This window comes from Arvicanthis niloticus, chromosome 18 (genome assembly GCF_011762505.2).
Source record: "Arvicanthis niloticus isolate mArvNil1 chromosome 18, mArvNil1.pat.X, whole genome shotgun sequence".
In the NCBI taxonomy this organism is placed as follows: domain Eukaryota; kingdom Metazoa; phylum Chordata; class Mammalia; order Rodentia; family Muridae; genus Arvicanthis; species Arvicanthis niloticus.
The window spans coordinates 49,152,339-49,179,130 of record NC_047675.1 but is presented as its reverse complement, the minus strand read 5'-3'; the positions used below and the strand labels follow the sequence as shown (position 1 = coordinate 49,179,130).

Here is a 26,792-nt window from a genome sequence, read left to right as displayed (position 1 = left end):
AAACCACAATTTTCTAGTTGAGGTGTGGCTCAGCCCTTAACCCCCTGGCTACAATACAGAAGTGCCCTTAGTACATACACACTTTCACACCTTTAATCCCAAACAATGAAGGTAAAGTTAGTTTGTAGAAGGAAGCAGCCATGTTTGAAAGTGACGTCTACTTGAGGGACAGACAAAGTGACAGATCAGAGAATAGGATACGCCCAACTCTTGTAAGGAGAGGAAAGAGAAGTAACATAAAGGGAGCAGTGGAGAGAGAGAGAGAGAGAGAGAGAGAGAGAGAGAGAGAGAGAGAGAGAGAGAGGAGGGAGACAGTTTTACTGAGACAGTTGTACAGAGACAGGTTGCAGAGAGAGAACAAGCAAGGCACAGGTGAAGACAGAATGAGTCAGAGAACGGGGAGCCAGAAGATCAGAATTTATTGCCAAAGTTAGTATGAGGCCATGCAGACCAATTCAGTCAGAAGCCGAGAGAGAGAGAGAGAGAGAGAGAGAGAGAGAGAGAGAGAGAGAGAGACCAGTTTGAATCAGTCAGAAAACTTCGAGAGGAGTTTGAGCTAGAACAGCTGAGTTGAACAGCCAGCCAGAGCTCAGAAAGAACAAGAAAGTATGGGCTTATTCAGTCATAAGTCTCAGAGACTGAAACATTCTAGGCCTATATAAAATTGTACAGAGGCTAGAGGCTCCAGGACTAGGCCTAGGTTAGCAGACAGAGGCAGTCTGGGAGATGACAACTATACAGGAGAATAAAAGTTACTTTTACAAACTTCTGAAATTGTAAGCAAGCCCCAATTAAATGCTTTCTTTTATAAGAGTTATTGGGGTCCATTTGACCTGTGAGAGGTGGATCCATGTCTTATGACTCCCTTGAGCCCCAGAAGCTCACATGAAATTTTTTAGTTTACAAAAATGATAAGTTTTAGATATATTAGTATTGACATTTTACTGAAATCCACATTGTAGAAAAAGCAGCTAGCAGGGGTCTGTAAGTCAGCTGGAGTAGACTCACTGTGGGTTAAAAAGCATTGAGCATTTTCCCCTCTGTCCAGGAAGCCATGAACAGATAGATATAGATATAGATTATATAGATATATAGATATATATCTATATATAGATATATAGATATATAGATATAGATAGATATATAGGTATAGATATATAGATGATATATAGATATATAGAGACATATAGACATATAGATATATAGATAGATAGATATAGACATAGCTATAGATAGATGATATATAGATATATAGATGATATATAGATGATAGATAGATAGATAGATAGATAGATAGATAGACATAGATATATATATAGATAGATAGATAGATATAGACATAGACATAGATAAATAGATAGATACATACATACATACATACATACATACATAGACAGAGCTTATCAGAACTCCATTGATCAAGGTTAAAACTCAGAATTTTTGAAGTCTTACTGTAACAATAGCATAGAAAAGGGGAAAAAATCCAAAACATTTTTCATTTTTCATATACCTTAAATTATTTTCTTACACCTTCATACTTTAATTTACATATTTAAATCATTTTCTTAGACCCTCAGAACTTGCATCGATTTCAATCCTTTTGTTTCTTTTCATCTAATGATTTATCAGAAACACCAGTAGTTATTACTGACACCATCATTACAAAGCAAGGTCTTTTAAACGCAGAAATGGTAAAAACGTTACATCTACAACCTGTTCCTTCTTTAATATGAAGCCTGCTAACAAGGAAACCATGTCTGTCTTTATCAACAGGAGGCCTAATAGCTCTAGAAAAAGCAAGGCCTGATTTGTACACATGGAACGAACTGACAAGGTGGGTGCACCCTTGGGGGGAAGGAGCTGGTTGCCTGCTGCAACCAGCCTGACAAAGCTAGTTAGTCTAGCCATCAATGCCATCAGAGGTCTGAGAAGGATACATTATAACCAGGAGTATAATCCAAATGGCCTATGTATCAGGCAAAATGACAAAGACTAGCCAGTAACCTAGAAGGTCACCCCGCCAGGCTCCTGTGGTGTTGATGACTTTGTAAGGGACAGAAGTCCCAGGGCAGTGTCTGTATTCAGCCCCCAGGCTCAGGAGATCTGAGAGGCTTTCCTGTGGAGGCAAAACTCAGAGGACTGGCATAACTTCATCAGGCGATGTGGGACAATCAACTCTCCAGTGTCCTGCTTGTCCACAGTTTGGGCCAGGTCCTGGCAGCGGGCAAGTCAATTGGGGGTAGTTTTACCCAGTGGTTAGTGTTACCATAGTCCAAGTGGAGCTGCTGTGCCCCATCATCTCCACAGTCGGTGCCAGGCTGTTTGGAAATGTCCTCTGACAAAGTTGTTCACCCAGAACTCTCCAGTCTAGCCTCAGGCGGATTTTTATAGACAACAGCAGAAATCGGCCACATTCTTCACCCAAATGTCACAAGAATGATCTCTAGGACGCTAGCACTGTCTTCCATGAGGTCTGCCTAAAGTGTCCAATCACTTTTCTAGTCCAGAGTCCCAAAGTGCTCTATATTCCTCCAGACAAATGCACGGTCAGGCCTATTGCAGCAACACCACACTCCAGGTACCAATTTTTGTCTTAGGGTTTCTACTGCTGAGGAGAGACACCATGACCAAGGCAAGTCTTTTTGGGGGGGGGGGGTTGTTTGTTTGGTTGTTTGGTTGGTTGGTTGGTTTTTTGAGACAGGGTTTCTCTGTGTAGCTCTGGCTGTCCTGGAACTCACACTGTAGACCAGGCTGGCCTCGAACTCAGAAATCCGCCTGCTTCTGCCTCCCAAGTGCTGGGATTAAAGGCGTGCGCCACCACTGCCCAGCCATGGCAAGTCTTATAAAGCAAAACGTTTAATTGGGAGCTGGCTTATAGTTCAGAGGTTCACTCCATTGCCATTATGTTGGGAAACATGGTAGCATGCAGGTAGATACAGTGCTGAAGAGAGTTCTGCATCCAGATCCAAAGACATCAGGAGGAGAGGGACCTGGGCCTGGCTTGAGCATTTGAAGCTCAAAACCTATTCTCAGAGACACACTTTCTCCAATAAGAGTACACCTACTTCGCCCGGGTCTGAGTATTTTAAGAAATTTCCTTTTGGGGCTGGAGGGGTGGCTCAGTGGTTAAGAGCACTGGCTGCTCTTCCAGAGGTCCTGAGTTCAATTCCCAGCAAGCCTCTTGGCTCACAGCTGTAGACCCTACAGTAACAGCCAAGGCAGGTAGGTTGCCATAACTTTCAGGTCAGTCTGGACTATGTAAAATCGTATTTTTTTTTTAAAAAAAAGATACAGTGAGAAAAAAATTTTAAAAAGGATTTTAATTAATATAACTGTATTGGCAAGAGAATTAGAAGCACCTCAGCTCAACTTTGGAATACGGACTAAGCTTTAGGTTTACACAAAGGAAGAGATTTTTAATTTAAGCAGAGGGATAAGAGGAGACATGCATAGTTAAACAATCTTCCTCAGGCTGTAATCTGGCTGATCGTTACCTCAATTCTAGGTCTGCCAGGTAAGATAATTGCTTGAGACAGTCTGGTGCCCGTAAGATGATGGCTCCTGCTGAGGGGTGAGGAGTCTTGGAATGACGTGTCTGGGAAGAGCGGCGGCGGGGGCGGCTGCTGCTGCTGCAACCCAAAGGTGACTTGCAGGTTTGCAGCGATGACTGGAGATTTTCAAGCACCTTTTAAAAACTGTTGTTTATTTTTCTACAGAGTTTTAAGTAGCCCGGGCCAGCAGACCTCTGACTCTAAGTGTAGCTGAGGATGACCTTGAATTTCTAATCATCCTACCTCCACTTCCTGAGAAGTGGAATTACCACACATCTGGGGTTTTTTGTTTTGTTTTTGCATGGTCGGATCAAACCCAGGGTTTCCTGCACAGTAGGTCAAACCCAGGGTTTCCTGCACAGTAGGCCAGCAGCACCTTATCAATCAAACTATATCCCCAGCCTCCTTGCAGGGCAGACATTCCTGGCGTGACTAAAATGTCTAAGGGATTAAGCAAGTGTCTGATATAAATGCTGAAGACAGAAGGACAAGTGTATAATCAGGCTCTTAGCTTGCTTGTGTTGCCTTTTGGTCCCAGATGAGGAGTTCCTTGGTGGTGGTGTTTGTTTGTTTTGTTTTTTGGAAACAGGGTTTCTCCGCGTACCCCAGTTGTCCTCGAACTACCTCTGGTGGCACACTCCTTTAATCCCAGAACTCATGAGGCAGAGGCAGGCAGATCTCTGAGTTTAAGACCAGCGTGGTCTTCAGAGTAAGTTTCAGAACATCCAAGGCTACACAGAGAAACCCTGTCTTGAAAAAGAAAACACACACACACACACACACACACACACACACACACACACAGAGAGAGAGACAGACAGACAGACAGACAGACAGACAGAGACAGAGATAGAGACAGAGAGACAGAGACAGAGATAGAGAGACAGACAGAGACACAGAGAGAGGCAGACAGACTCAGAGACAGACAGACAGACAGACAGCGAGAGAGACAGAGACACACAGAGAGGACAACTTTAGGTGGCTGGAGAGATGGGTCAGCCTTTAAGAACACTGGCTGTTCTTTCAGAGGACCAGGGTTCAATTCTCAGCACCCACACGGCAGTTCAAAACCGTAACTCCAATTCCAGGGAATCTGACATCCTCACACAGATGTACATTCAGGTAAAACACCAATGTACATGAAAGAAAGGAAGAAAGAAACTAGAATGGAAGGAAGGAAGGAAGGAAGGAAGGAAGGAAGGAAGGAAGGAAGGAGAAAAGACACGAAGGTCAAGTAGACCAGAGCTTTCATGGGCCACTGTCTCTGCTATGTAACAGACCACCCAAATATCTACTGGCATCAAATAGAAGCCCTTATCTACTCACACGGACTGCAGGATGTGATTCCTTACTGTAGATAGGGACACTAGACACTGATGCCCATGTACATTCTGGATCCTGCCTGTGGGGACGGGGGGGGGGGGGGGCTCACGTTGATGTCACCTAACAAGGATGAGTGAGCATCCACATACTACCTCCTAAGGTGTGCGGGCTCCCACCAGCATAGTGCTGGGTCTCAGAAATGCCCTGTCTGGGAACCGAGCGGGAGCTGAGGGTCTTTTTCTGCCCTAGCCCTCGGAACATCACTGCCATGAAAGTGTCTGTGCTGCTTAGTTTTCATTTCTGTAACAAAATAACTGAGACGATCATCTGCTTAGGAAGAACTGCTCATTTTGTTCAGTTCCAGAGATCGAATCCCCTCCCCCCCGCAAGCCCCTACTCTCCTCCACCCCTACCCCCGCCCCGCCGGGGTTTCCTGTGAACCTGTTGCCTTAACCCCTCCCATCCGGGCAGGGAGTGCAAAGTAGACAGAGCAAAGCCATTCACCTCATGATCTGGAAAAAAGGACAAAGAGAAGACTATCAAAACGTGCTGGAAAGACTGGGTAGCCCCGCACAGACCTCCGGAGGGAAGAGACACACAGTTTGGTTCCATCCCAGCGAAGGACAGAGTGAAAGGCTGGACCTTACAGTTATCCCAATCAACATACAGGAAATAAAACAGTCACTTCCTGTCAGCCCTTGATCCCACCACTTGGGATCAGCACAGGCTGATATCCGTGAGTTCGAAGCCATCCTGATTTATTTAACGACAGCCAGGATTATGTAAAGAGACCCTGTCTCAAAAACAAAAGCAAGCTGGGCGGTGGTGGCGCATGCCTTTGATCTCAGCACTTGGGAGTCAGAGACAGGCAGATTTCTGAGTTCGAAGCCAGCCTGGTCTACAGAGTGAGTTCCAGGACAGTCAGGACTACACAGAGAAACCAAAAAAAAAAAAAAAAAAAAAAGCGCAAAACCTTTCTTGACACAGGATAAGTTTCAGGGATGTTTGTTTCACAGGGACAGCTGAGACAACACAGGAGTCTACAGCAGCCCAAGTCTGAAGCCAGGGCCAGTACATCCCCAGTCTATCTTTTCAACACCTACAGCCACATGGAGAGAGGATGGGAGAAGGCACTGTACTGTGTACGGCAAATTCTTTCAGGTGCCACCAAGCAAAGGGTAGGGCTCAAACTTTGACAACACCCTTGACCATAAGGAAGTGAGCGGCAGAGAGTCTGGGTTTAGAAGTCTTGCTTACAGTGGACCTCTAAGGAGTTGTTCTCTCTAGGTTTAGTCTTCCCCTTGGGGAGGAGAGAGAATGCTGGGTAAGCATCTCTGGAGAACCCAAGCTTTCGGACTGAATCCTGGGCATTCTGAAGCTACATGAAACCACCACTAGGGGGCACATGGAGCCAGCACACTTTTGAATCCTGTCCGCTGCTCTCCCCATCCGCCCTCCCCCTCCCCTATTTCATTAGCCCCAGCTAGCCCTCAGCTAGCCCTTCTCAAAAGCCAAGTCCCAGCCTTCCCAGCGCTTTTTTCTCTCCTCATCTCTCCAGTTCAAGTCTCAGGCTTCAGCTGCAGGAAGAAAGCTGAATGAGTCACCTTGCAGGAAGCCAGGAACAGGGTGGACGCTTTCTGAGTCAAGGTTTGCCAGGGGTTCTGCTGCAATGGAGCTTGGTCCACCAGAGCTGCCTTCTCTAGTCACCCTCCACCACTCCCTGGGATGCAACCTGAGCCTCCTTCTGAGCAAACTTCAGCCAGCAGCCTGGGAGACAAGGATAGCCCTTACTTGTTCTTTCCTCTTTTATATCTAAATTTCTCTTTCCTGAAACAAAAATAAAACCTTATTTCTATGAAACATGCTTCAGTGCCCTCCTTGTCTGTCTGTCTGTCTGTCTCTTTCTTTCTTTCTTTCTGTTTTGTGAGACAGGGTTTCTCTGTGTAGCCCTGGCTGTCCTGGAACTCACTCTGTAGACCAGGCTGGCCTCGAACTCAGAAATCCGCCTGCCTCTGCCTCCCAAGTGCTGGGATTAAAGGCGTGCTCCACCACCGCCCCAGCCTTTCTTTCTTTTTTTAAGAGGGGCAGAAAAAGATAAAGAAAAAGAAATCTCCAATACCAGGCAGAGGTATCTGACAGACAGCAGTAACTTTATTAAGTATAACCCCCCTGGAAATATAAATACAACCCAGTGAAAAAAACAAAACAAACCATAAAACATCAGGCCCGGAGCCACGATAAAACAGACAAATTAGCAACACAAATACAGAGGTGGCTAAAATGGGGAAGGACAGAGCCAAGTGGAGTCGCGTGGGGTGGGGATGGCCATAAATACTGAAGGACTTTAACCTGGGAGCCCTAGGGAGCCAGTGGGAAGCAAAGCTGGGGGCAGTGTCAGTAGCTAGATGGGTCTGGAGGACAGATGCTGCTTGTCTTGGCCCTGGCTGCCACTTGGCCCCACACCCCAGCTGCAAGCAACTTCACTTGGGCCCCTGGGCTTCGGATTCTTCATCATCATCTTCATACATTTCTCCCTCCTCCTCGGCGGTGGCATCCTGGTACTGCTGGTACTCGGACACCAGGTCGTTCATGTTGCTCTCCGCCTCGGTGAACTCCATCTCATCCATGCCCTCGCCCGTGTACCAGTGAAGGAAGGCCTTGCGTCGGAACATGGCTGTGAACTGCTCCGAGATGCGCTTGAACAGCTCCTGGATGGCTGTGCTGTTGCCAATGAAGGTGGATGACATCTTGAGCCCGCGGGGTGGGATGTCACACACGGCCACCTTGACGTTGTTGGGGATCCACTCCACGAAGTAACTGCTGTTCTTACTCTGGATGGCCAGCATCTGTTCATCCACCTCCTTCATAGACATGCGCCCACGGAAGACAGTGGCCACGGTCAGGTAGCGGCCGTGGCGCGGGTCACAGGCAGCCATCATGTTCTTGGCGTCGAACATCTGCTGGGTGAGCTCGGGCACTGTCAGGGCACGGTACTGCTGGCTGCCCCGGGCTGTAAGTGGGGCAAAACCGGGCATGAAGAAATGCAGGCGGGGGAAGGGCACCATATTGACAGCTAGCTTGCGGAGGTCGGCGTTGAGCTGACCAGGGAATCGAAGAGAGGTGGTGACACCGCTCATGGTAGCGGACACAAGGTGGTTGAGGTCCCCGTACGTGGGTGTGGCCAGCTTGAGGGTACGGAAGCAGATGTCGTAGAGGGCTTCATTGTCGATGCAGTAGGTCTCGTCCGTGTTCTCCACGAGCTGGTGGATGGACAGCGTGGCGTTGTAGGGCTCCACCACAGTGTCCGACACTTTGGGTGAGGGCACCACGCTGAAGGTGTTCATGATGCGGTCGGGGTACTCTTCACGAACCTTGCTGATGAGCAGGGTGCCCATGCCCGAGCCTGTGCCCCCACCCAGTGAGTGTGTCAGCTGGAAGCCCTGCAGACAGTCACAATTCTCACACTCCTTCCTCACGACATCCAGGACTGAGTCCACCAGCTCTGCGCCCTCAGTGTAGTGCCCTTTGGCCCAGTTGTTGCCAGCACCACTCTGACCTGTGGAGAGAGAAGAGGCAGGTCATAGACAAGGTCCGAGGGTCTACAGTGCAGAGACCTCTAGGACCCGCAACTGCCCTCGCCCCCTCCCTGAAGAAAGCTGGTTCCCTTGTATTCTATAAAATCCACACAGTGCATGACACATCTCCTCACTTCACCCTGAGCATCACTGTTAGGTGCAGGGGATCCCAGCTGCAGATCTATGAACAGGGAAGGGAGAATCTGGGATAAGACCCTTGCTATCTCTGAGGGACATCCTAGATAAATATGTCAGCCTTCCCTCCCCAGCTCTGGTTTTTCCCATTGGTCTGCTGAGACTTTGAAAGGAGATGAGGGCTGTCCCTTATTCAGCCACCTTGCCTGCTGTCGTAAACCTTTTTTTTTTTTTTTTTTTTTTTTAAATAAAAAAGCTTAGGTTCAGGCATGTTGGTACACACCCTTTTTAAAAAAAATATCTTATGTATATGAGTACACCATTGCTGTCTTCACCAGAAGACCAGAACAGGGCACTGGATTTCATTGGTTGTGAAACACCATGTGGTTGCTAGGATTTGAACTCAGGACCTCTGGAAGAGCAATCAGTGCTCTTAACCACTGAGCCATCTTTCCAGCCTCTGTCTTAAACCTTCTAAGTCCACTTTCTGTTCTTTTCCAGAATAAAAAGAATCCCTGAGCAGGTACCGTAGCCAAGGACTAAGAACTGGCACCTGCCAGTTCAGTCTAAGATTTTTAGCAACAACTGCAAACCACATTTGTCTAGAGAGGGAGACTGTGTGTGTGGTGGTCATGTGGATGTGTGTGTGTGTGTGTGTGTGTATGTACCAGGGCACACATGCACATTTTAGGGTCAGAGGGCAACTTAAAGAAATTGGTTCTCTCTTTCTGTCACGTGGGTCCCAGGGATTGAACTCAGATTGTCAGGTTTGACAGCAAGCCCTTTACCTGCTGAGCCGTCTTACTGGCTCATGGTGCTAGGGTCTTAAAAGTAGAAGTGAGAGCCGGGCAGTGGTGGCACACGCCTTTAATCCTAGCACTTGGGAGGCAGAGGCAGGTGGACTTTTGAGTTCTAGCCTAGCCTGGTCTACCGAGTGAGCTCCAGGACAGTCAGGGCTAGACAGTCAGGGCTAGACAGAGAAACCCTGTCTCAAAAAACAAAACAAACAAACAAACAAACAAAAAAAGTAGAAGTGAGGTGCGCCCGTCTTCCTGTGTCGGTGTGAGCACCGAGGACCCATCACTGGGCATAGGCTTGAGGACCATCCTGACCTCTCAACACATAGACTCAAGTTCCTCTGGAAACCCTAGATTTGTCCACATAAATCTGTAACACTTCCTAGTCTGTGTTTTGTACCTCATTCTTTGTAAAGTATGTGAGAGGGATTATCTCCTACACAGAATCCTTTTTCTGGACCTCCAACACCCATTGTAGAATAGGAAGGTCACTTTTATCCTCCAGGGTCCCAGGGGACAGTAGTTGACTTTATCTCCTTCAGACATGCTCCCTCAATGTGTCCACCTGGCTTTTCCAGGCCCAGGTTTCTGTCATCAGAGCCTGGAGCAAGGGAACTTACCAAAGATAAAGTTGTCAGGCCTGAATAGGTGTCCAAAGGCCCCAGACCGAACGCTGTCCATGGTTCCAGGTTCCAAGTCCACCAGAATGGCCCTGGGCACATATTTGTGAGCTGAGGAGCAAGAGGAGTCAGTGATATGAGTGAAAGAGTCAAGGGAATCTATCTACTTCTCTCTGAATCTTGCCCCCAACCTGCCAGTCTCCTGCTGTAATCCTAAGTGTTGGAACTTATATCATAGGCATGGACCCAGGACACCCAGGACAGGTGGGCTCGAGTCATATGCTCCACAGTACTGGTTAAGCCAGTACCAGTTACCATGTAGCCTCAGCCTGCTAAGGATGCGCCATCTGGTCTCCTGCCTGTCCCTAGACTACATAAACCCATCGCCGCTGTTAAATATATTTGCATATCATGCCATGGTAGCCACTCTTCACCCTGTCTGCTTGGAGCCTTGTTTCCCTTCACACCGCCAGCCTCTTGGTCAGTTAAGAGAGGCACAGATATAGATGCTAGGACTCCTCTCTGCCAGGGTCAGGATGGATGTGGGGTGGTACTCACAGGAGGCCTCGTTGTAGTACACGCTGATGCGTTCCAGCTGCAGGTCTGAGTCCCCCACATAGTTACCGCTGGGGTCTATGCCATGCTCGTCACTAATGACCTCCCAGAACTGCGTGAGGACAGAAGAAAAGAGTTCATCAGACATTTGAAACTCTACTGGACTTTTGCTCTTCTGAAGTCTTAAAGCTCTCGGTGCAAAATTAGAACTCAGGGATCTTCCTAGGTCCAACATAAGGCGTTAGAAAAGAGTGCATATGCACCCCTGCTCTCTGCGCTCTCTGCACTCTCTGGCTGACATTACCAGGCCCCTAGAGTAGACTAGGACTCAAGACACAGGAGGGTTCTACACAGCTCTATGCCTGGAGGCAAATGGAGATATCTCCTGGGGTCCTTTTTATTCTTTTCAGGAATGGAATCGGAGCTGCCCAGAGCAGGTGGAAGGACAGGGAAAAAGAACAGAGATCAGATCCAGCATTGGGATCTCAGCTGTTGACATGTGACCCTCAGTGCCAGGGCCTTTCACATACACTGACAGAGTCCATCATGTCTGCTGTCTCATTGGCGTCAGGCAGTGTGACCCACGGGTGGATCTGTGAAGGACCACAGGAGTTCCAGCGGTAGAATGGCTTGTCTGAGGTCACACATGATATCCAGGAGTCTGGCAACACCCAGGACCCTTGACTCACTGGCTGCTGCTACACTGAGGCCCTTGCACAAGACCACAATGCTCCTCACATAGGGCTACCAGCACTTCAGCGAGGCAGACAGCACAGAGCATAGGCTAAGATGCAGGGTTCATAGTTGCCCCCTAGAGGCTTAGTGTGTTCTGCTGTCTCCCTCTGTACAATGGGCTAGCTGCATGACAGCAAGCTCTTGTGAGAACAGCCTTCTGTACAGAGCAGAGATAATCTGTACTATTATATAGTCCTGGGGGCCAGCGAGGGAGGTGATTAAAGGGCTGTACATGGGAAGACACTTTATCAGGACACACAAAGACTGCCCAGCCTGTGGGGGGGGGGGAGGGAGGGGCCTCCTTGGGCTCTGAGATCCCTCATCCTTGTGTGTATTTCTTACTGGTCAGGCGGGAGTGACTGGCAGATAAGTTGTTGATATAAAGGTCTAGAGACAAAGAGCCTCTCTGTGGGAGTCCTGTGGAGGAGAGGACCACTCAGTCAAGTCTCTGGATGTCTAAGAGACATCCTGGGGCCTGGGCTTGTGCTGAGGGAAAGAGACTTTTCACTGTCCACATTTTGGTGCCATTTTTTTTTTTTTTTTTTTTTTTTGGTCATGTGGACGTTAGCTTTTATTTTAAAAAAAAATTAGTGAAAAATATTTTTAAGCGGGCTGGTGACATGGCTCAGCAGTTAAGAACACTTGTCGCTCTTGCAGAAGACCCAGGGTTGGTTCATAACACTCACAGAGCAGCTAATAATTATCTGTAACTCTAGGGTCAGGGCATCTAACACCCATTCTGGCCTTTACAGGCACTGTGCATACATGGTGCACAGATGTACACTCGGGCAAGACACCCACACTCATAAAACAGTTGTTTAATCTTTCTTTTCTTTTCTTTCTTTTTTTTTTTTTTTTTCTTTTTTTTTTCTCGAGACAGGGTTTCTCTGTATAGCTCTGGCTGTTCTGGAACTCACTCTGTAGACCAGGCTGGCCTCGAACTCAGAGATCCGCCTGCCTCTGCCTCCCAAGTACTGGGATTAAAGGCATGCACCAACACTGTCTGGCTTGTTTAATCTTTCAAAAAATAAAAAAATTCTTTAAATGCCTAAAAGCAGTTCAAACAGGTCATCACTCCAGAGCACACAGGGCTCTGACAGCTTTTTCTGAGGGACCCATCTCAGAAGCCATCCCTCAACAAAGGGGCCTGGATTTCATCCTCTCTGTTGTGTATTTTTAAATTTTTAATTTATTTTCAATTGTGTGTGAGTGTGTCTGAGTGTGGGTAAGTATGGGTATGTGCATATGTGTGTGTGCACATGTGGTATGCATCATGGGCTGGAGACACGGCTGTTCTTAGCACCGCCCACATGGTGGCTCACAAGTGTAATTCCAGTTTCAGAGGGCCGATAGCCTCTTCTGACTTGTATATGAACCAGGCATGTACACACACACACACACTTTTTAAATTAAATATACATATTTTAAAATTTAATATACGGTAGGATACCTTATCTGCGGTGTTCCTTTTATTTTATTATTTTTTTTTTTTTTAGAATCGAGAAGCAATCTTGTCAATCCTCCTGCCTCAGCCTCTCCAGTAAGTCGAACTATGAGTGCACAGCAGTTTGCTCAGTTCTTGGGACATTCCAGTTTTTGCCTTGTTTGCTCTGTTGGAGAGCAAACCTATTGTAGCATGTAAGGCCTCTTACATGCTAAAGACATGCTTTAGCCTCTCATCTCCAGCACCTGGTGTTTCAATTTTTACATGAGAAACACATCAACAACTGCATTTGTAAATTACAAATAATAAAGCGTGGTTCAAGATACTTCCCGGGTCCGGTAGTATATGGCCGTCATACCAGTGCTTACGAAGCAGAGGCTGGAGGATCATGAGTTCAGGGCCAGTTTGAGCTACACACATTGAGATGCTAACATAAAATAACACACAAAAGACCTTATAAGAAAATATTACCACATAGACTATTTAATATGTAAATGAACATACATCACTACAGAAAGAAAAAAACAAAAACAAAACAAAACCAACCCCACCTGATGTAGTGAACCCAATCTAATCTAAACCCACCCAGGTTCAGCTTCCCTTAGACCCCAAGCTCCAGTCTGCAAACCGTGGGGCTGCTGTCCGTGGTGCTGACCCTCTTGGGGAGAGGGTCGCCGACAACAGGGTAGTGGGACAGGAACAGAAGCAGAGTTGGGGTGTGGCTCCCAAAGACAGGACCATGAGCCCTGTAAGGTGTTCAATTCCCCTGAAACTCTCAGTGCCCTTCTCACCAGTCCATTGGCTCTCAGGTGGGCCACACCCTCCAGAGACTTCTACTGGGGTGAGTGTGTTCTGGGGCACAGACAGGAGGTGTAGAAAAAGCTCTGTAAAGACACTTTCTAGGGGACCCCTTTATAGGAGAATGCATCTAGGATCTCAGGCCCTAACAAAGGGAGCTAACAAAGGGTGGGCCAGTCTCCTCCTGTTGGGGGAGCACGTGTCACCACCTGCCTTGACACATCTGCACACACCTAAACTAAAATTCTTGCCTTGCCCAAATCGAAGGTGTGATCCGAGGCAAGTGACTCAGCTTCCAGAACCTTCATCTTTCTCAGCCTTAAGGGAGGGTGACACCCATACCACACACTTCACAAGATGTAATAGCGCACTGGCCTGGTGCTTTAACACGCTCACAGGGGGTGAGAGCCTTATGAATTGCTAATGCCCCCCTTCTGCTGCTTCTGAGTACTTTCTCCCAGCTTCACACTTCTCTCCCTGTCTCCACCCCACCCACATTTCCACCCAATCACCTCTCTGAAGCCAGCGGCCCTTTGTGCTAAGATAGGCGCCACCCAAAGCAAAAAAAGCAGCCCTGCATGCCCACCGCCTCAGTGGCTGCAGGTGGCAAGGAAGAACTTTCTCCCGTGTAGCTCACAGCAGGGACCCTAAAGCCAGCTACAAAAATAGGAAGTAAATCTGGCCAAGGAAGTTATTTTGCCTGGGGCAGACACTAAGCAGGTAAATTCCCACAGGGCCTGGGCCTTCAGGCTGGTCTCTGGGAGATCTTCCGGGGCAGAGGGCTGGATGGAACCTGCCAAAATGCCTCGGGCTGATCACTATGAAGGGAGCCGGTGGAAAGGGCAGCCACCCCCACTCCCCCGTTCAGAAAATTCACTCATTATTTGCATTGTTTAAAAGAACTAATATTAAAAATTTAAACACTCGTATTTAAAAAAAAAAAACCTAAATATTAAAAAATGGGCAAAGGTTCGGGCCACAGTGCTGAGAGGCATAGCAGACCTCAGCTGGGCCCAACACTCTTCTGCAGCCAGAGCGATTCACACGGAGCATGGGCGTGGACCTGACTTCTAGGCCCGTACTGAACAGGAGACCCGTGAGAGCACAATACAGCAGTTTCAGCAAGGTCACCAAAGAGGCCTTCGGATAGGAAACCTCCCCTCCCCCACTCGCCCCTTCCCTTTTCAGGAGCAGATGTTCAGGGAAAGCCTGGCACCTGTGACCACATTAATGAGCTCTCACCCTCCCCTCAGGCCAGGGCAGCTGTCAGTGATCATCCCAGGAGTCCTGATTTGATCTGAGGCTCCAGGCTTAGGCTTCCTCTGTACGCCCCCCTACCCTCCACTCTCCAACCCCACCCAAACTTCCTTTGTAGGATAGAAACAGCTGTCTCCTCTGTGATTAGGGAGTCTCTGCCGTGCCGTTTCCCTTCCCCCTTTAACTAGGGGAACCTCCGCCAGAGAGGGAGAGCCAAACTTGTAATTTACATGGTAGCCACGTGACTGCCCCAGCCCGTGGTAATTAGCTTTTTTGTTCCTGCCCGGTTTCTATGGCAACAGCCTCCAGAGGTACTCTTTGCTTCGTCCCCTCCCTCCCAGGACCTGTCTACCCAACCTCCTCCTTTGGGAACTAGCTACACACCATCCCTAAGCTACGTCCAGCATCCTTCTGGACAAAGCTCCGATTCACATTGTTCAGAAGGGAGAAGATTGAGGTAGCTGACCCCACCCACTCAAACGCAGCCCAACCGGAGCCTGGGCTTCTGCAGGAATCAAGTGGTTCTGTCTTCCACTTGCTGTGTGACCTTGGGTAAGGAACAGCTTCCTAGTACTTGGAAACAGGACAGCTACCTCACTAACGATAGTAGGATTTGCAGAGTCACTGCACCAACCCCTCCTCCCTTTTTGTGGGTTTTTTTTTTGTTTGTTTGTTTGTTTGTTGTTTTCTTTTGCCTCGGCTTCAACACCTGGAGGCGGGCTAACAATAGAGGGGAAATTGAGGCAATCCATGCAGTCGGCTTTGTTCTGTGCTCAATCCCAACTGGGAGGCCTTGGGAGGGCACAGTTAGAGATGGGAAATTTACACAGATAGAGTCCAGTTCTGGATCAAGGTCATTGGAGTGCAGGCCGAACTCCTCCAACAAAGGAACAGGGCGGGGCAAGGAAACAGGGTAAGCTGAACGAGGTTGAGGGTGTAGGGCGGCCTTGCTCCCTGAAGACCGTCTAGTTCTCCAGTGGGGATCCAGGCATGTACAGTCGTTATAGTTTTAGGGGAGAGCCCCACCCAGAGTTGCCCGACACACCCATCTTACTCAAGGCTTAAGTGGCAGCCTCAAAGAAGGCCACGCCCAGTCGGCGCCCCCCAACCACATCCCCTGTACCTGATGGTACTTTGGTGTGTGGGTGCGCAGAATGGATGAAAATGAGAGTCAGAAGGGTTAACCCCAGCCTTCCGCTGCAACCTGGGCGCAGAGCAGACTGACGCAAGTGAGGGGAGCAGATTGGGGACCCCGGGGTCCCAAGAGCCGAGCAAGGTACTGGGCTCTTCCCTTTGTTCCGCTAGCGGCTCCCAGAGCCGCCTTTCTCTCCTTCCCTCCCTCCCTGGGGCTGGCGCTCGTGGGGACCCAGGAAGCCAGACGGCTCAGCCTCACCTTGGCCCCTATCTGGTTGCCGCACTGGCCGGCCTGGATGTGCACGATCTCCCTCATGCTGACTTCACGCGGCTACGGACGAAAAGGCAGGCGGACAGCGGGCTGCGGAGGATCGGCAGCCTCCGCCGCGTCTTCTTATAAGAGGCTGCCCCGCCCTCGCTGGCTGACGTAAGCACTTCGGGCCAATGCTGGGGCGCCGCACAATGCGGCAGGCTCTGCAGCATCAGCACCAGCATCCAGATCCGCCCGCACAATGCGGAGCACGTCTGACCGCGCCTTCGGAGGAGGGGCCACCGGAGGGCGATCCGCTCTGGGGACAATAGAACCCAGGCCCCTTAGTGCCCCACCCCAAAGCTGCCCTCCCCATTTTGTCCCTGTCCCAACCCCACCCTGCAGCTCTGTGAGGTGGGTCTTTCTTTCTCTCAAGTGCTTAAGAATCAAGACCCATATTCTCTGGGTTAGCTGAGTGGCTTGAGGTGGGAGAGGCAGGGGAAGCCGAAGCCTTCCTGAGACCTCTGTGCAGACCTGGGAACGCTAGTCGGGAGGGTGGTGGGTTGTAGCTCCAACGCTGAGGTTACTGTTTTCTGGAGGAGAGAGGGCTACCAGTCCGTGACAGTCCACAAAGGGCTGCCGCGAGGGTGCGTATGTACCTGGGGTGTGGGGATGCACACGGGGCAAGTACCCCTGCTCCCTGAATATCTTTGTGGAAAATTCTAAGGTTATACAAGTCGCTCGTTGGAGGATGTTGAACAGTCTTTTCTGTCTGAGCCACGCCTGATGTCATTGGTACCCTTGAGCTTTTGGTACAAGTGAGAGCGAAGAGGGGGCATGGAGTGTGCTGAGCTACCTAGGTAAGGAGGTGTGTGGAGGGGGGCCCATTGGGAAGCAGAGTCAAATGGTCAGAAGAGGACTTGCAAAGTGTTCACATGATTTAATATTCATCTAGGATCAGTGACACCTTATGGGGACTATTTGACATATTTCAATGACAGAAATTCTTCAGGGAAGAATCTGAGACAATAGTACTACACTTGGATGGTCCACAAACATTTCATTTCACAAGGGCCACTGAAAAGCTAAAAACACCTGCAGATAGCCGACTTCGTCCAGTTTGCACACACTGGGCAGTTCTGCGCATACAACTTTCTCGGAAGATAAGCATCCAAGGAGGGCCGAATTCAGAAACGGGTCTTTTGTTCTCAAGAGATGCCCCTCCCCCACAATGTGTCCATGATGTGGCTTTCTGTGGTTGGTTTCCAGCTGGCCTGCTTCAAGAAAGAAGCACTGGGTGAGCATCTGTCTCTGTCTCCTTGTCTGGACCGGGAAGATGCTTGGAAGCATCCAGAGGCCTGGGATGCCTCCCTGACAGATGATATCAGGCCAGAGCTCTCTGTGTCCCCAGAGAGCTATGGTTCAGGATAAAGGCTGACTCATGGTCCTGTCTTCCAGCAAAGGCTGGCCCTGCCGGGAACCAGCTTCCAACCTTAGTTCAGCAGGGCTGGAGCTGAGAGTGTGGCTAGGACCTGGCCTGGTGCCACTTCCTGACTTGATGGTTGAGGGCATCTCAGCCCAGACTGAGGCCACCCCAAGGAGGAGGACAAAGGAGTGTTCAGTATCAGCGGGGACTCAAGATAGACTGCTGCAGGAACCCCAGGTTGTAGGAGTAGAAAGATGCAGATCTGCCCCTCCACCGCAGCAAGCTTCTTAGTTCACCCCCGGTCTCACTCTCCTGGGACTCAGATACTCCTGAGCTCTTCCCTATCCTGAGAGGCCTTGTCTAAATACTTCCCAAGGCTGGCAGAGCACTGAGACTGCCCCAGCCCCTCCCAGAAGGGCAGTGTCCCATAGAAATAGATCTCAGCCCCTGTCTACCCTACAGGTGCCTCAGAGACTCTCCACCTCTGGGCTTCTCAGGACAGCTCAAAGTAGGATGAAAGTCCTACACAATGTGGGCAGGAGAGGGACAGGCTCTGACCAAGGTTGCCCATACAATTAAAATTGTTAACCCAATATCTAACCTCTCTAGAGACATGCATGTCTGTCTCTGTCTTGCTTCTCCTCCCCTCTTCACTCCAACTCCCTCTTCTGCCCAATTACAGAGCTCCATTGCAAATACAATGGGCAGGAAAGGTTCCTGGAACAGAAACAGATGGGTCATATCAGGGGCTGAGATGCTGCAGTGTATGGTTGAGCCTGAACAGAATCTTGTCACCATAGAGGTAAGTGAAAGCTTTTTCTGAACCTGCAGCTGCTTGCTCTGATCTGGAGTTTGCAGTCATAAAGAAGCCAAGAGGGCCTGACTGGGGTACTTGGTGCCCTTTGAGACTGTGGTATCGTAAGCCAGGCAGGCAGCTGTGGCTTCTGAGACTCCCTTCTCCCTAACGTAACTGCTCTCCCTCTCCTCTCACCCAGACTTCAATCAACTTATGGAGAGAGCTAGGGAAGATGGTGAGGAGACACTTGATGGAGTAGCCTGCGGGTGTGAGCAGTTGGGTCCCCACCTCTTGGGATTCCCATGAACCATACAACAGGTTTTTAGGTCATTCCCACACTGCTTGTGCAAATGGGTGGATCCCTCATGCAAGATGCACATTCTACAGTTCTGGTCCGTGTATTGAGGAAGGGTCTCGCTTCCTTAAGCAGCCATCCTACTGCATGGCTATGAATGAGTGTTCATGGCCACAAATCCTTCTACCAGAAGCCTCCACCAGGAATAACGCTCCACCGTAGCTCCTGCCTGTCATTCTTTTAACTGAGACTTCCTGTCTGTCCCAGCAGTAGAGGACCCAGGCAGAGTGACCTGAAGGGCTGAGTAGGGGTTGCCTTGTGTCAGTGGGGAGAGGTGAAGCTCTCCAGGAGCCTATGGTCTGACCCTTGCTCAGGGCTAGAGTCCCCATCCTGTCTCCTCCACTTCCCGTAGCTGCCCCTGCAGCCACAGCTACCCTTTCTCCTGGCCCCAGGCACTTTGTGTTTCCATTTTAAAGTTCATCCAGTCCACCCTTAGTCAAATGGAGACCAGGAAGGGATGAGCACCTGTGGTCTCACAGGATGTAGGCCACTGGATATCACTGTCACCCTCTGCCCAGTGCCCTGGCCGTGAGGCCGAAAGCCACGTCTCTGCTCACCAGGAGCACAGCAGCACCTCCTTGAGTGTCATTCGGAGCTCCTGGCTGCGAAAAGCATAGATGAGCGGGTCTACAATGGAGCTGAGGAGGATGAGGATGAGGAAGAAGTTGAAGTTCTTGAAGATGCAGCCGCAGGTGGGGTGCTGGGGGCAGAGGACGAGGAGCAAGAGATGCAGGAAGAAGGGGCCCCAGCACAGGAAGAAAATCCCCAGAAGGATAGTAAGGGTGGTGGCACCCTTGAGGCAGAAGCCTTGGCAGATGGAGTGCTGCCTTTTGTGGAGCTGGGCAATGCCCTGAGCATGCTGGCACGCTCGAATGAGCATGTGGACATACAGGATTGCCATGAGTGCCAGCACGGCTAGGAAGAAAGTGATGAGGCAGAGCAGGACAGCTGTGTGTTTGTAGTAGGTAATAAGGAGGGTGCTGGAGACGATGCTGACCACCCAGATGCCCGCGACGGCCCGTCGTGCCCGGGGCAGTGTTACAATGCTGTGATACCGCAGCGCGTAGAAGATGGACATGTAACGGTCTATGGCAATGATGCCCAGGAAGCAGAGACTGGACACCATGGAGCCACAGATGAGCACGTCAATGATGTCGTCCAGCTGCTGCACTAAAGCCGCGCGGGCCACCAGAATGCCTGCCTCCAGCAGCAGGAGGATGGTCGTCTCCAGCACGATGCTTACACTCACCATCAGGTCAGACAGGGCCAGGCAGCAGATGAAGCAGTACATGGGAGAGTGCAGGTTTCGGTTTTTGGTGATGGCTATCACGACCAATACGTTCTCCACCAGACTCACCAGCCCCAGGATGAGGAAGAGGCCATCTGGGATAGACACATGCAGGCACCAAGGCCCTGTCTGGTTGGAGACCGGTCCAAGGTGAGGGGTGGAGGTGGAGTTGAGAGAACCCAGAAACCTCTTCTGGGGCCCCTGAGTGGGCATAGTCTTGTTCCGGAAGTAGGAAGTAGGAAGCGGTCCGTGGAGGCTGCAGCTCCAGGTGGTGTCAGCCTCCCTCTCAGCCTCTGACCTCAGCTCATGTTCTCAAGGGTCTCTGACACCCTCAGGTCTGCTTCTTTCCATATGGGCACACTCCAATTTTCCCTCACACTTGCGCTTTGTCTGGCTGGACAGGTCAACCTAGGCATGGCATAGGCAGTCTAGACACTTCCTGGCTAGGACCCTGAGTTTTCCTCATGGAGTCTCACTGCCAGCGTGAAGAAGCTTAGCCTTCTGCTGTTTCCCCCTGTCTCTTCCCAAGTGGCTCAGGTAGAGACATTTCTAAACTCGACACTTCCCAACTTCTTGGTTACTTGCCTCTGATATCTGTCTGGTCCCCTGCCTCACCAAGCCGGGGTCGGCTGGAGTCTGGGGAAGAATGGGGCTTTTCTCTTCATCTTTTAACTCGTCCCTGGAGCCCCTCCTCCTGAGGATGGCCACATGATGGGCATGTGCCAGGGATGTGTAAGTGTCCCAGCACCCCGGGCTGCCTCTAGGGGGCATAAGCAGCACTGAGAAACAGGAAAGCCTAGCTTCAGACTCCCAACACAGGGTTTTCATCTCCCTTTTGTGTTCAAAGCCCCTGGGACTTGCTGAGCCCTTTCAGGCATCCAGCCTCTCTAGAATCTGCCCAGTGCAGCCCTACCTAAAGCTCCAACCCCATCTCAAAAACCACTGTCCTGAGTTGTCTGAAACCTCTTTCCACTGGCATGCCGCGCTGCCTCAGGCAGTCACGGTTGAGAATGAGGCACCCCTACCCTCATCCCCACGCTCCGTTAGAAACACACCAACGGCAGCAGCATTTCCACCCAAAGCCAAAGGTGTATTCACACTGTAGCAACTCAGCTACCGAAAAACTTTAGGGGCTGCACCGAGAACTTTGAGAACCAGCAACTACAGGCAGGCAGGGCCAAGGCAGGAGCCCTATCCTAACAAACGGGCTCAGATGAGCTCTGGCCAGGCTGACGCTACTTTATGTCCTTCATGGTCCCAAGCTTGCTAAAGACTCCCTTAGCTACAGTTCTGGGTGTGGAAGGAAGCTTTAGTTTCTGGGAGTTGACTAGAGGGGATCCTGAGGCTATTTACTAGTATGCTTTGGTCACATCCTATCTTCTTATTCTCACCCCCCCCCCCCTTCCCTTGAGGAATCTCATTTCCGCTGTGAAGCACATGCCAGCCCTGGAGCCAGGAACCATACCACGGCAGATCTCTGTCTCCAGTCATTGTGGGCCAGCAGCTGGGCATGTGACTGCTCATAGCAGTCAGGACAGCACGCAGTGGTGGTTGTCAACCCACCCTAGGCTGCTGTTGGGCTGTTTCCATGGTACCCAGTGCTGTCTCATTAGCACAGGATGTCCCCTTCTGCATACAGGTGAGAATAACTTAAGAAAGGCAGCAGGGGAGTTAGGCAGGGCTTAGCTGGAGGGTACTTTCAGTGTTTGTAATAGTCCCCTGAAAAGTCGTTTCTATGTAACCCTGTCTGGCCCTGCCTACCCCTGCTGAGGGAGTGCTGGCTACATGTGTACGTGACCATGTTCCTTATCTTGCCAACTCTGGCTACGTCAGGTCACAAGGTGGTTTCCAAGTCACAGAACAACTGTGAGTTACACAAGCATCTGTTAACAGACAATAGTCTTTTCTTACATTTTTTCCACTTACCTTTTTAACAACCCTGTAGTAAATGACAAACAGAAGTGACACCCTCCAAGTCAAGCGTGGTCAGGCCTACTTTTTTGGATCAGTAAATAAAATACAACTCACACCAGAGTTATGTTGGGCCTTCCCTGGGACTCAGGACTATCAATTGTCTATCTTGGAACATTATATAGAAAAAAATCTTTCAGTTTATACTACTTTGTTCACACTAAGTCACCTCATTTGGGTGATTAAAACATTCAGGTCGTGCAGTGTCCACATGTCAATGGCCCGTGCTGGGCACTGGGCAGCCTGTGGCCAACATTATTATGAGCAGCTGTTGGTAGGTCTTGTACACTGGCAGACACAGCCCTGTGCTCAGGCTGAGCGGCACTTCCAAGTACAGCACTGCACTGCACGCAGGTCTCTCTTCAGTTTTGGTACATTGAGCCCAGTCACCTTCTACACTGATAGACCTGGTTCGCAAACTGTTCACATCCTCAGGTGTCCTGTGTTACAAGGACAGAGGATGACATGGTGACTCTGGGTGTCCTAAGTGTCCCAAGCCTCCACAGAAGCCTGTAGAGGCAGGGCTCACACTGTCACACTGTCTGCCACCTACAACTTGCGCCTTATTCTGCTTCTAGTGAAGGTCTCAGGTCCATGGCCAGAGCCATGGCTATGAAGGCGTGCGGGTCTACGCCGTGGCTAGCCTCTGAAGCCACACGATGCCTAGGCATCCTGTAACTGTGGGCCACATTTTACTTCTGGGACATGAAAGACCAAGTGTCCCTTGCCCTAACTTCCTGTGTCATCGCATTTCAGAGATGTTGGCAATTCTGGTTTCAGAATGAACTCTTTGAGACAACCACAGTTCACCCTCCAGAGAATCTAACTTCAAAGGGAGGGAGAACCAAAGAGTCTCTGGCAGAGGCAGCCACATCCTCCCTGACAAGCCTTTGCTGATGAGTGTTGAGAGGAGGGTGACCATGCATGCGGTTTGGATGATGACGATACAACTGCTGGACCCTCCAGAGACGGGAACAGGGAAGCAGCGCTGGGAGAGGCAGCTTGTGCTATGCTGCGGTGGTGGCTGAATATCCTCAGCCTCGGGTTTCAGTGGCCCTGGGAGAAATCATGATGGATAGCACACAGGAGCGAGTACCTATTTAGCAGGGGTACTACCTGTAGACTGGCTAAGGGAGATGTCTTCATGAGGCAAAGAGCAGCCTGCATCCCACTGGGGAGAAGCTCAGTGCTGTCTTTCAGAGATCTGCAAAGCCCTCAGGCAATGTGAACCGTCCCGTCCCTTCTGGCTCTGGTCATACAGGACAGCAAGATTCTCAGGAAGCCCATGCCTGGGGCTGAGGAGATGGCTTGGTGATAACCAGCACTGGCTGCTCTTCCGGAAGGCACAGGGTTGATTTTCATCCACAAGGTAACGAAGAAATGTTTGTGAGGCTGGGCCGTGGTGGCGCACGCCTTTAATCCCAGCACTCGGGAGGCAGAGGAGGCGGATCTCTGAGTTCGAGGCCAGTCTCATCTACAGTGCAAGTTCCAGGACAGCCAGAGCTACACAGAGAAACCCTGTCTCGAAAAATAAACAAGTAAACAAACAACAACAAAATAGAAAGGAAAGAGAAACATTATGATCCCAGTTCCAAGGGACACAGCAGCCTTTTTGTACGTCCCTTTCTGGTTTCTGTGGTTATGTACATGATGCAGGCACACATTCAGGCAAAGCAGCCACACACAATAAAAAAAAAATTAAGAAGACCATGTCACCATGTCTTTGTTTGAAAGTCTTTCATTTTTTCTGAACTTTCTCTGAGAGGCAGCAAACAGGTTTTCTCCCTGACTACATGAAAATGCACAAATGACCAACAATTCTGCACAGAACACATAGGCAGGCACCTCTTGTGAGACTGAGGAGGGACAGGGAGGAGTAGGAGGAGCGGGATACACTGTCACCCCTACCTGGGTGACAGGTCAGACTTTAAAGCTGTTTAGATGACATGCAGGTTAGGTGTGGTGGTCCACTCTTTTAATCCTAACATTTGGGAGACAGAGGCAGGCGGATCTCTGGGACCAGCCTGGTCTACAGAGTAAAGGGCAGCCTGGTCTACAGAACAAGCTCCAGGCCACTACGGGCTACACAGTGAGATCCTGTCTCAGAAAGTTACTTTTCCCGATGATGATCCACAGATGGTGTGAGGGACTGGTTTTATTTTTCACCATTAGAAATGGATTCAGTTGAAAGTCTGAGCAATACTTCTGAAGCTGATCATTTGACGGCCTCTCAGGAAACAGGCCTGGAGGTGGGACGTTCCTGGAGGCCCAGGGTATCCTCTGCTTCAGTGTTCCTAGAGCATGGTTCTTCATTTTGGAATTCGTTGTCTCATGATTGTAGAATAGCTGCTGCAGCTCCAGATGTTACATCCCCATCTGGATGGACTTACAGCTGCTGAAAGGAAGAGGCAGGATGCCAGGTTTTCTGTGCTTGCTTGTCATTTCCAGAACACACACCCATTCCTAGGTAATCCCTCCTCCCCATAGCTGAAACTCACCACAGGCCTTCCGACTGGGAAACTGGGACTTACACACTGAATTAGGACTATCTTGGCATCAACGCTCCCTGGGACTGGGCGTACATTCTCCCACCACACCCAGGAGGTGAGGCAACTGGTGGGAGCCATGCCCCTCAGGCCTGCCCTCCCCATGCCCCTGCTGACCCACAAGCAGAAGTAGTGGAGCCTGTATCCAGACTTCATGGCCTTGCCAATTCATGCTGGAGAAAAAACAGAGATGTAGAACCAATTCATGTGACCTGTGACCTCTTACCAGGCATGTATGTTGAACACGAAGTCCCTCCTGCAAATGGCCAACTTAGAAATGGGCTGACATTAGGCTGACTATAGATGGGTACAAGTAAACCCTCAATATCCTGCTGAAGAGACAGTGCTGTGGCCCCGTGCTCAGTCACATCCAGGGCCCCTTGCCCCAGAGCACCTATTAAGGCCTCCTTTTTAAAGAATTTTATTTCTATGTGTATGTTTGTACGCTGGAGCTGGAATTATGGGTAGTTGTAAGCCACCCACCATGTGTGCTTAAGTTCATAGCCTGAGCTTCTGCACAGTGCTTTAACCCCAAGCCATCTCTTTTCCTCGTCTTGAGTGTATTTCTGTAGCTCTGCACATCCACAGTGTCTGTGTGGAGGTCAGAGGTCATGCCATAGGAGGAGTTAGCTCTCACTATTCACCATAGGAGTCCTGGGGATTGAACTCGGGTCATCAGGCTAGGCAGCCAGTGCCTTTTCTCACTGAGCCATTTCAAAGCCTCAGGACATTCCCGAAGCGTGCTTTGTGTCTACTCCATACCAAATCATCCCGTGATGTCTGAAACACGTACCTCCCAGGAAGGCATCACTGAACCAAGACTTAGGAGACCTTGCTGGCCATCGCACAGCTAAGATCCTGCTCCACAGACTATAGCCTTCTCTAGGTTCTGTTGGGGTGCAGCTTGTAATATCTCAGCAGCCTGCATCTTTCCACAGACAGCTCATGAGACATGGATCTCTAACTTTGCCTGGCTGTGGTCTTTGTCTCTGCCATGGCCTGGGGTTCTTGGTCAGGGCTCCTAACTCGTCCCAGAATCAAACACCCTCAATCTCTGTAGAGTGCTCCTTACCTGCTTAGGACAGTTTCCTGCCTCAAACCTGTTTTGTTTTTTTGTTTTTTTGTTTTTCCTCTCTTTCAATTCTAAGCCCCCCGTGCATCTCTTTTGAGCTGGGTCTCCTGTGACTAAGACTGGCTTTGAACTCATTATGTAGCAAAGGATGATCCTGAAGTTTTCTAGTCCTCTTGTCCCTCTCTCTTGTCCCTCTCTCTTGCCAAGATTACACATGAACACTGAGATCAAGTCCTAAGCAGTGCGCACACTAAGCCAACAGTCTACCAGCTGAGACCCGTCTCCAGCCTGCCAAGTTTTCTACTAAGATTCCCAGGCTGGGACTGTCATTCAGTGGCAGATTGTGTGCTAGGCCCTGGGTCTAACCTCAGCGCTGCAAACACGCTGGGTGTGGAGGTTCAGTGCCCTCTAGCAAGGAGCAGACAGGGTCCTGTTGCTGCAGACCCTGGGATAACCCTTCTGTGTGCCATGTTACAAATTCCGAAGTGTGAGGCACAAGTAGGGTGCATTCAGTGTGGGGTCACTGCTTCTGAGGACACTGGCGGAAGCTCACTCGTGGAGCATAACCCACTCCATTCAGAGGGAAAACAAAAGACACGGGTGATGGCATGGTCAGCATCTCTACTCGGGACTGGTTAACTCCAACCAGAAATGAAATCAGGAACATGATTGCACGGCTCTGGGCACCAGCGTCTGGACAGTTCAGTCCCAGTCCCCCTCGCCCTCAGGATTGTCCTCCCGAGGCACCTCCAGGTCGTTGAAGTGGAAGTTGGCCATCATGTCACGTACGGCCAACATCAGCCTGTTCAAGCCTTGATTGCGGGTCGGACCCCTGGCCACTCCTTCCTCCAGCCTCTCCCCCTGAACAATGAGACATATCTAAGTGGGGACTGCCTGTATAGACTGGAGATCCTGGGTTCAGCGGCTGAGGCAACTCAGGCCCCAGGATTGAGCCTGTCCCCTCCCAAAGTCCCTGCCCAGAAGAAGCAGCTCTAGAAAGCCAGATGCAATCATTTCGCCAAAGCCAACCTACCATGATGCTGAGCCGCCTCTCAGCCCACACCACTCACCTGACAGTGGCTCTGCAACTCCAGCAGGCCACGTCCTCACTTGTGAGCATGGCACCAAGTACATGTGCAGTCCCGGCCGCTCCTGCCTCCACCC

General features: G+C 50.0%; 3 protein-coding genes and 1 long non-coding RNA gene across 9 annotated transcripts in view; 1 reads left to right on the top strand and 3 right to left on the bottom strand.

Annotated features, from left to right (window-relative positions):
• Window positions 1-7,003: 7,003 nt before the first annotated feature.
• On the bottom strand, window positions 7,004-16,403 carry Tubb3 (tubulin beta 3 class III). Its single transcript, XM_034522814.2, has 4 exons — window positions 16,184-16,403; window positions 10,560-10,668; window positions 10,002-10,112; window positions 7,004-8,430 (listed from the first exon to the last, which is right to left on the bottom strand). The coding sequence occupies exons 1-4, from the start codon at window positions 16,238-16,240 to the stop codon at window positions 7,355-7,357; spliced, it is 1,353 nt and encodes a 450-aa protein (XP_034378705.1). The 5' UTR covers window positions 16,241-16,403; the 3' UTR covers window positions 7,004-7,354.
• On the top strand, window positions 16,404-24,436 carry LOC143435009 (uncharacterized). 2 transcript variants are annotated; one of them, XR_013104969.1, is made up of 6 exons: window positions 16,404-16,588; window positions 16,902-17,034; window positions 17,130-17,471; window positions 18,283-18,402; window positions 21,452-21,678; window positions 22,767-24,436. It is a non-coding gene; the product is annotated as an uncharacterized LOC143435009 (long non-coding RNA). The 2 variants fall into 2 exon arrangements; XR_013104967.1 differs by having other exon boundaries at window positions 16,404-17,034.
• On the bottom strand, window positions 17,100-21,436 carry Mc1r (melanocortin 1 receptor). Its single transcript, XM_076916028.1, has one exon. It carries the CDS (start codon window positions 20,250-20,252, stop codon window positions 19,305-19,307), a length of 948 nt encoding a protein of 315 aa, XP_076772143.1. The 5' UTR covers window positions 20,253-21,436; the 3' UTR covers window positions 17,100-19,304.
• Tcf25 (TCF25 ribosome quality control complex subunit) overlaps window positions 23,733-26,792 on the bottom strand; it is a 29,442-nt gene continuing 26,382 nt past the window's right edge. For 2 of the 5 annotated variants that reach the window (XM_034523118.2, XM_034523117.2), the window contains one exon: window positions 23,733-26,489. In XM_034523118.2, coding sequence (XP_034379009.1) covers window positions 26,331-26,489 — 159 coding nt within the window. In that variant the 3' untranslated portion in view covers window positions 23,733-26,330. The remainder of the gene's footprint in view (window positions 26,490-26,792) is intronic. The other 3 variants (XM_034523123.2, XM_034523120.2, XM_034523119.2) reach the window with 2 other exon arrangements.